General features: G+C 34.6%; 1 protein-coding gene across 7 annotated transcripts; it reads left to right on the top strand.

The window, feature by feature from the left end:
* Positions 1-449: 449 nt before the first annotated feature.
* On the top strand, positions 450-5,638 carry LOC105135805 (DEAD-box ATP-dependent RNA helicase 21-like). Of its 7 annotated transcripts, XM_011040854.1 has the most exons (4): positions 450-2,938; positions 3,489-3,575; positions 4,790-4,939; positions 5,414-5,638. In XM_011040854.1, the coding sequence occupies exon 1, from the start codon at positions 606-608 to the stop codon at positions 2,751-2,753; it is 2,148 nt and encodes a 715-aa protein (XP_011039156.1). In that variant the 5' UTR covers positions 450-605; the 3' UTR covers positions 2,754-2,938; positions 3,489-3,575; positions 4,790-4,939; positions 5,414-5,638. The 7 variants fall into 7 exon arrangements, with proteins under 7 accessions (XP_011039156.1, XP_011039158.1, XP_011039153.1 ...); XM_011040856.1 differs by lacking the exon at positions 4,790-4,939 and having other exon boundaries at positions 5,414-5,612; XM_011040851.1 differs by having other exon boundaries at positions 3,489-4,939; positions 5,414-5,612.
* The last annotated feature ends 4,010 nt before the right edge of the window (positions 5,639-9,648 follow it).

The raw sequence follows: 9,648 nt of genomic DNA, 5'->3' as shown, positions 1-9,648 counted from the left end.
CAAATAAAACTTTTATATTTGTGATAAAAAAAGCCTTGTTTCTTTTTTTGTATTAAATTTAATTCTTAATCTTTTATTTTTATTTTTAGAAAGAAGCTAAAACTATATTTTATAAAATTGGCTATTAATTTAACATCAAGACATTTAATGATACATCAAGAAAGCAAGAATATTTTAAGGTATGTAATTGAAAAGAAATAAAGTGATGTAACTGAATTAAAAAAATTACAAGCTTTAAATACTAAAATGGTAAAAAAACACAATAGTTTTTCGTTTCAAGTTTTAAAAGTGAAGTCGATGTTATATTTTAAAAATAATTTTTATTTATAAATATATTTAAAATATATATTTTTTAAATATATTTTTAATATTAGTATAAAAAATTATTTTTAAAAAAAAAATTAAAATGTAGTGAAACTTGGGGGAAAAAGCACAAGGGCACGAAGCTGGTTTCTAAATAAATATTGATTATAAGAGACTGAGAGAGAGAGTGAGAGTCATTTCTAGAAGAGAAATATCTCTCGTCTCTATCGATCGAGAACCACTTGCTTTTCGATCAATCAAACCCCCGATCTCTCCTCTTAAATCCTACCGCCGCCGCCACCATGAAACGCTCGATCGACGATATTGGCGTCTCCAAAAGTAAAAGCAAACCTGTCTTCTTAACCAAAGCTGAACGTGAAACTATAGCCCTTCAACGCCGCCAAGAAGAAATCGAACAACAGAAAAAACGCCAACAACTCATGCTCTCCCAATCCCGCCCCTCCAGTTCTGACACCGAAAAACCTCCCTCCGATTCTGACCGCCGTGACAGAGACAGAGACCGTGACAGAGACAGGGACAGGGACAGGGACAGGGATAGGGACAGAGACAGAGAGCGCGATCGAGAGAGAGACAGAGACAGAGAAAGAGAACGCGAGCGCGAGCGCTCCTCGCGGCGCAACAGAGAGCGCGAACGTGAAGAGGATGTAAAGGCGCGTGAACAAGCCAGATTGGAGAAATTAGCCGAGAGAGAGCGAGAGAAGGAGCTGGATGCCATTAAAGAGCAATATTTAGGGTCCAAAAAGCCTAAAAAGAGAGTAATTAAACCTAGTGAGAAGTTTCGCTTCTCTTTCGATTGGGAAAACACGGAAGATACTTCTAGGGATATGAATGTTTTGTATCAAAACCCTCATGAGGCACAACTTTTGTTCGGTCGAGGGTTTCGGGCTGGTATGGATAGGAGAGAGCAGAAAAAACTTGCTGCAAAGAATGAGAAGGATATGAGAAATGAATTTCGGAAAAAAGAAGGCCTGGACGAAAAGCCAGAAGAGGCGGCTGCTCAAAAATTGAAGGAAGAAGCTGCTGATATGTATGATACTTTTGATATGCGTGTTGATAGACATTGGTCGGAGAAGAAGCTTGAAGAAATGACTGAGAGAGATTGGAGGATATTTAGGGAAGATTATAATATTTCTTACAAGGGCTCAAAGATTCCGCGGCCGATGAGGAGTTGGGAAGAGAGTAAGTTGAGTAGTGAGTTGTTGAAGTCAGTGGAGAGAGCTGGGTATAAGAAGCCGTCACCTATTCAAATGGCAGCGATTCCTTTGGGATTGCAACAGCGGGATGTTATTGGGATTGCTGAGACTGGTTCTGGGAAGACTTGTGCTTTTGTTTTGCCTATGCTGACTTATATTTCTAGGTTGCCTCCAATGAGTGAGGAGAATGAGGCTGAAGGGCCTTATGCAGTTGTTATGGCACCTACGCGTGAGTTGGCACAGCAGATTGAGGATGAGACTGTTAAGTTTGCACATTATTTGGGTATTAAAGTTGTTTCTATCGTTGGTGGGCAGTCTATTGAAGAACAGGGGTTTAGGATTAGGCAAGGTTGTGAGGTGGTTATTGCTACTCCAGGTCGTTTGATTGATTGTTTGGAGAGGCGTTATGCAGTGTTGAATCAGTGTAATTATGTTGTGCTTGATGAGGCTGATAGGATGATTGATATGGGTTTTGAACCACAGGTTATGGGTGTGTTGGATGCAATGCCATCGAGTAATTTGAAGCCAGAAAATGAGGATGAAGAGCTTGATGAGAAAAAGATTTATCGCACCACCTATATGTTTAGTGCTACTATGCCACCTGCTGTGGAGCGACTTGCTAGGAAGTACTTGAGAAATCCTGTTGTGGTCACTATTGGTACTGCTGGAAAGGCCACCGACTTGATTACTCAACATGTGATAATGATGAAGGAATCAGAGAAGTCCTACAGGTTGAATAGATTGCTTGAGGAAGCTGGAGATAAGACCGCAATTGTCTTTGTTAACACTAAAAAGAATGCAGATATGGTGGCCAAGAATTTGGACAAGCTTGGTTTTCGTGTCACAACTTTGCATGGTGGGAAGTCCCAGGAGCAGAGGGAAATTAGCCTTGAAGGTTTTAGAACCAAAAGATACAACGTCCTTGTTGCAACCGATGTTGCAGGTCGTGGTATTGATATACCTGATGTGGCCCATGTCATTAATTATGATATGCCTGGAAATATTGAAATGTATACTCATCGTATTGGACGAACAGGCCGTGCTGGAAAGACAGGTGTGGCAACAACATTCTTGACTCATGGGGACACGGATGTCTTTTATGATCTCAAGCAAATGCTTATTCAGAATAACAGTCCTGTGCCTCCTGAATTGGCAAAGCACGAGGCTTCAAAATTCAAGCCAGGAGGAATTCCTGATAGACCTCCTAGACGAAATGACACGGTTTTTGCTCACTGAGACACTTGGGAGTTTCAGAAGATCATGTAACAAAATCTATGTGCAATATAGTGGTATCAGAAACTTCCGTGGTTACTGCTCTACCAGTGGGACCGAGTTTAAGTCGGGGATTTGACAATCTCAATTTATTCAACGAACTTCCGTTTCCATATATTTTCTTGATACAGAGTTTCTGCCTTTATCTGGTAATAGAAGATTTCACGTTGATATTAGTTGAGTGTCATATTTGAACTCTCATTTCTTTTTCCTGAATAATTGTGTACCCAGCTTGAAGCGTTGACACTCTTAAAATATTGCACTTTGTGATGTTTACTTCTTTAGCTGCTGCATTTTTTGATTACTTGCATTTGTTTTCTGTAATTGAATACACCGACTTTGATAATTTGGTTTTATTTGGAGATTGAGGTTGATGAAAGACTGGGTTGAAGTAGATTAACAACTTCATTGTACAATTTTGTGGTGCCTAGTTTGAATTCTACCAGTGGAGCTTAAATGTTTATCTTTGTTAAGAAAAAGAGGGAGAGAAAATGCCCTTCCTCTTCCCTTTTCTCCCTTCTCCTGATAAGTGACAGCCAGAATTTTCAATTCTTTGTAAAATTTCTTTAAAGTAGTTTCTTAACTATTAGTTTCCCACCTATTTGGTATTGCCCATTATGTCTTTATATAATAACATCATAATCTTGTATTTGTTTTGGCGAGCTGTGGCAATTTGGGGTAATTGTTCCATGGATGCAGGGTCTTCGAGACTTGTGTTCCCCAGTTTCTGAGAGGTGATACCAAAGCTCATTCCCATCATCCCATGGTACTTTGGTCCAAAATTTGGTAAGTTATACTAAGATGATATATATTTTATGTGATTCCAATTTGGTTCCTTTAGTATCCTTTCATAGTATTCAGATATGATGTTCTTTCTAGCCATTGGCAATTCCTTCATTCAACCTATCTATTTTTTCTTATGGAAAATATGACTGTTGCACTAGCTTCCAAATTAATTAAGCTCATATTGATGCGCAAGTGATCTAAATTAATCTATGGGGTCTTAAGCATTTGCTTACATGCAATACTTCATGCAATCTTCAAATTTTTGGAAATAGCCAAATCACTTGAGTTCCTCTTTGACTGTTGGATGCAGCTCGTTAACAGCTTGTTTTTGGTAAAACTACTACAGTGATGCGTGAATTGTTCAAGTATTTAATCAATTAGTTTGTTTCTCAAAGAAAATCTCCCCTTTCACATCAATTTACAGCTCCCAAATCTCTTAGGATTACAAATCGCATCAAATTTGATTGTTTGGAACTCAGAGAATAGATTATAGATGAAGATTTTGGCATGTTTTAAGGGCAGGGTGATTAAACTAGTAAAATAAATGCAGGATATTATGGGGTTTATAGACTGAAGTGGAATGAATATAAAAGCACTACCAGCATCACACTAGTAGGATTTATAGGAAGAATACCTAGAAGATAGAAAACCGCATCACACCTAAGGTTCTTTGGCGTCACACCTAATATAGTTGCTCAACACCTAAGATAGGTTGCACTACACAGTCTCAAAACATATACTGAAATTCTTTTTCATTAATAAGTTCATTTAAAAGTTTTGGGTTACTAGCGTCTAAGAGTAGATTTGAGGGTACCCTGATAGAGGTGCACTAAGGAGGCGCTCCGAAGGTGGAGGCAGCTGGGCTTTCAAGTACTTAATAGTGTAGTAGTTGACTGGTACAAATTACCCCTGTTTACGACAATGACAGAACTGCCCGTGACAGTTCAGGCCCCAGGATCCATCAATAGGAAGTCCCGAAGTCTAGCCAAATAGGCATACTGGCTTTAGAGTTAGGTTTGTCCATCTTCAAAAATCACATGAAGATATATGGATTTGAATTGCTTCAGTTTCTGCACCTTAATGATGTCACTGCTCAAAGTTCACCACCCAGTATTTGCTGTGAATTTTCTCACAGGTCGTTGTGGCTTGGTTTTTAAAGCTGACAATTAGCGTGGTAGATGTTTGGCTGTCCTCATTGTAAAATTGCTATCCAGGTTTGGGAAAATGTACTCTAGCCAATGCAGAATCCTACAGCCTGGAGCAGCTGTCCTTGCCAGTTTTACGGCCAAATCCGCTTCTGTGAAGCAAATTGGTTTTCGAGGTCTGCAGCAATGGATTTGACATGGCAGCTCACATGCTGAAATGTAATTTTTTGCTGTTGTTTGTTATGGAAGTCCTCACTTTTGTTGGCATTACAATGAAAAACTCAATTAAGTACGAAAAATGGATTGATTTAGCTGTTTCCCCCTGAATTTCTTAGTTTCTCACCTCTCTCTCAATTCACGTTGGTATGCATGTTGGACAACAAAGCATCATGACAACAGCTATTGCAATTAGTTGTGTTTTCAATTAGGAAGAAAATACCCTTCAAATCTCTTTTAATTAAAAGAATGAGAAATGTGTGTGGGTGTGATACTAATTAAGCTAACTTAGGTGAATAATGATATAGGAAATCAGCAACTTAATATTCAGAAAGCTGACTCCAAATCTCCACGGCACTACACGTTCGATTTGTTTATGAAGTCCTACATATGCTGCTGTGAGAATGATGGTCATCTCATTTTTAGATGTTGTTTCAGACAACTACTCAACCTTTTAATCCAACTTCTCTTTTACAGGATCTGCCGTTCCAGCTCCGAGGCCGATTAATCAAAGCTCGAGTTTGACAGTGCTTTTGCTTTGTTTTGGGTACATTTCTCAAGAAAATAGAGTTTTTTTTTTTTTTTAATATATACACACCATTAAAATCTCTCTTGACAATGCAAGAAATAAGCTGAGAAATAGAAGAAAACAAGAGAGAAAATTTTGTTTGTAAAATACAAAAAATGTGTAAAATATTTCTTCTTTCAATCCCTGCTGAAGCTTCCTTTCTTCTCACGTTATCCAACTATTCATAGCAATTCCTCGTTCATAACCAATTCTTGACCTCAGGAACTAATTTCAAAGTGGAAATTGCAACTAAACTTCTTCCCAGATAGAATCTCCATCAAACAAACAAATTTAACCATCGAATTAGCCCTGCTGTGATAGCTATGTCCCCTTTCTTCATGATTTTTCGATCCATAATTGCTACAGCATGTACCTTAAATGGTCACTAATCTTTCTCTTCAGCAAAGAGACATGAAACACTCGATGAAATTGGACTCATTCTGGCAGCAACTTGTATGCTATTGTCCTTATTCGCCGAATTATCTTATAAAGTCACCCTGGATTCAAGTTTATATTATTTTTAAGGGCTATAATAGTCTGTCTATATGGTCATAACTTAAGAAACACTCATTCTCCCACCTGAAAATCTCTTTCTGTTCTGCCCTTTTCAATCATTTGTTTCATCCTGTTTCTAGCCATACGCAGTTGCCTCTATAGACTATGATCCAATTCTTTCCCTTTTTGTAACATATCTTCCACAACAACAACATAAATCATCTTTGATCCAACCATTTTTGCAGCAAGAGATGGATAGCCATAAACTATCTAAAAAGAGCTCATTTGTATTGGATATTAATTTGTATTGTAGTACCAATACACCCTTGATTAATGGTGATAAACAATACTCATGTAGAGTATGTGTCATTGTCTGGGGGAATCCATAGTCATGCATCTTAGGTAAATTTTAAAGCATTAGTTTATTTTTTTTATTGTTCATCAGATTAAAGGTAATAGGCAATACTCATATAGAGTTTGAATAACTTTATCCAAAATACACTAATAAAAAACTTATCCTTGTTAGCAACAATGATAAAAGGCAAGCCATGAAACTTATAGAAATGTTTCAATAAAATCTAAATGATGGTCTTGGTAATGAAGATGTGTGATGAAGCAATGAAGTAACTTTACTTAGTGAACTTATCCATAATAACTAGAATAATATCATTCCTTTCAGATTTTGACTATCCTTTTATAAAATCCATTATTATGTCTCTTCAAACTCTACTTGGAACTGAAAGTGGTTGTAATAGCTTAAGATAAACAACTTTTTTCTTTAACTTTGCTTGTTTATAAGTACCAAATTCATCCACCATCTATTTTACCATCTTCTTTATAGAAGGCCAATAAAATAAGACTTTCAATCTTTTATAGGAATTTTGAACACCAACATGGCCTTCTATATAAGAATCATGAGCCACTTATTAACTTTTTTCACAAATTGCCCTTAATTCAAATAACAATTTTGCCCTTACATCTTAACAATCCATCCACTAAACTATATTCATGCTAGCTATGAATATTTACCATCTGATCAATTATAACTTCTTGAAATTGAGGATCATGTTTGTAGGTGTTAAAAACCTCATTATATCGTGATGAAACTACTACTAATATAGCATTGAAACTTCTTGGACTTGTCATAGTTGTTTTTTAGTAGTTGTTATCCCTTCTTAACAGTGCATCAACTACCTTGTTCTTTTTATCTTTTTCTGTATTGAGTTTGATATTATAATATTAGTAACTTTATTAGACCATTCTTCTGAATAGTTGAATGAATATTTTGGTCTAGTAAATATTTTAAACTCTCATGATCAGTCTTGATGATAAACTAATCATGCTCAAGATATTGTCTCCACATTTCCATAATTATTAATATCGCCAAATACTCATTTTCATATATTGACAACCTTATATATTTGGCATATAGAGCCTTCTTGATAGAACACTACCCTTAGTCTTAATGCACAAGCATCAATTTCTAGAATAAACAACTTAGTAAAATCAAGTGATACAAGGATTGAAGTTTCACACAAAGCCACTTTAAGCTCTTTAAAAGCTTTTTAGGTAGTACTGTCTCAACAAAACTGTTCTTTTTTTAGCAAATCAATCAATGGATTGCTTATGATACTAAATCCTCTTATAAATTTCTTATAATATCGTACTAACCCTAGAAACCATCTAAGCTTTTTCACTATTTATGAAATAGGCCAATTCCTTACTGCTGTGGTCTTTTTTTAGTCTATTGCAACCTTTCAAGCTGACACAATATATCCCCAATACTCCACTTGGGACTAAAAAAAAACACCTAAACCTAGATTTTTTAGAAAATAAATAATGATTTCTTAATGCTTGCAACACATTTATGAGATGATTGATGTGTAGCTCTAAGCTTGAGCTATATATCAAAATATCATAAAAAACCAATATGAATTTCTGAGAAAAGGTTCCAACACATTATTCATTAGAATTTGGAATATTGTTGGAGCATTTATAAGACCAAAATGCATAATCTTGAGTTTATAATTCCTATAATGAGCATGAAATGTTGTCTTCTTAATATCACATGCTTACATCCTAACTTGGTGATATATAGACTCCAAATCCAATTTAGAAAAATATTGTGATCTATATAATTCATTCATAAGATCATCTATTAGAGATATTAGAAATTTGTTCTTAATTGTCAATCTATTCAACTACTAGTAGTCCACATAAAATCTCCAGCTACTGTATTTTTTTTTAACTAATAATATGAGTGTTTGTTTTTAAGGTAGTTTTTGTGGTTATGATTTTAAAAAATAATTTTTAAAAAAATATGGTTAACTGTAGTTAGTTGGATTTAGATACGTGTTTGGTAAAAATTATGGATAAAGTTTATGTGTAACAAAAAACATGTATAAAATATTTGGTGGACGTGTGGTTGGGTTGTTTCTAAAAGTGCTTTTTACATAAAAATATATCAAAATAATATTTTTTTTATTTTTTAAAAATTAAAAATATATTAATTTGAAGCAAAGAAAAAAATATAAAAAATGAAATTTTTTCAAAAGCGCTTTTGAAACACAAAAACAAACAGGATTTTATGAAACTCAATTAAAAAAGCATGTAAAAACTATTTCACAAAAACTGCATTTTAAACTCAATTTTTTAGTAAGCCTTGCATTACAAAACGCAGTTTGGTTTGTTACCAAACACTTTACTGTGTTTGTTTCACCACAAACGCAAAAGTTAGTGAAAAACAAACGCAACCTAAGAATGCAAACATACTTGTGTTATGTTGTATTACCTCATTTACCACCATCTCCTTTACTAGTCTTTGTATTTCATTCTTGTGTATAAAGGAACTTTTATACAGTATGATGTTCACTGGTTTGATACTTAGAATCAAATGGATTCTGTGATCCAAAGCTTTCTTAGGTGGTAACTATTTAGGCTTATAAAAAACTAATATAAACTCCCTCAACAATGCTTTAATCTTAACATTCATTTTCTTATGCTATAATTCTTCCTCAACTTCTAATGAAAATAATTATCACACTAAGCCATATATTGCCTCTTTTAGACTTTTCTTTACTTTGGATGGTGGAATGAATTATAGATGAGCTTCCTTTATAATAACCTTAAACTCAATCATCTTTATTTATTTTATGAAAGATAGCTTTATTTTAATAAAATTAAACAAGATTGGTCAATAAATTATTAATCAATCTACTCCTAACACCATATCACACATTTCAAGCTTCAAAATTCTTAAGTCAGCTTGAAATTTATATCTTTGCATCAACCAAACAAACCATGGACAAAATACACCAACACTTCATGACACTTCTATTAGCCATAATTATTGCCAACATAATGTTTTTTTTAATGACGGTCTTAATATTCTTAACCACTTTCTCATCTATAAATCTATGTGTATTTTCATTATCAATAAGAATTATAAGGTCCTGATAATTTCCTTCAATTCTTATTGTATTATATGCCTAACTATCAACCAATGCATTAAGAGACAACCTATACTCTTCTACCTGCTTTTTTCCTGCCATTATCACATTATTATCTCTTTCTTTTACTTCTAAAAACTCTTATCCTTCTTCTTCCTCCCTGTTTACTATATTTAAATTCTTTTTATTGCTTTAATGAC

This window comes from Populus euphratica, unplaced genomic scaffold, assembly GCF_000495115.2.
Source record: "Populus euphratica unplaced genomic scaffold, PopEup_1.0 scaffold221.1, whole genome shotgun sequence".
Classification (NCBI taxonomy): domain Eukaryota; kingdom Viridiplantae; phylum Streptophyta; class Magnoliopsida; order Malpighiales; family Salicaceae; genus Populus; species Populus euphratica.
The sequence above is the reverse complement of the archived record's forward strand: the minus strand, read 5'-3'. Positions and strand labels throughout refer to the sequence as shown.

Coding starts and splice junctions, on each gene's coding strand:
- LOC105135805 (XM_011040854.1), top strand. CDS start 606: ATGAAACGCTCGATCGACGATATTGGCGTCTCCAAAAGTAAAAGCAAA.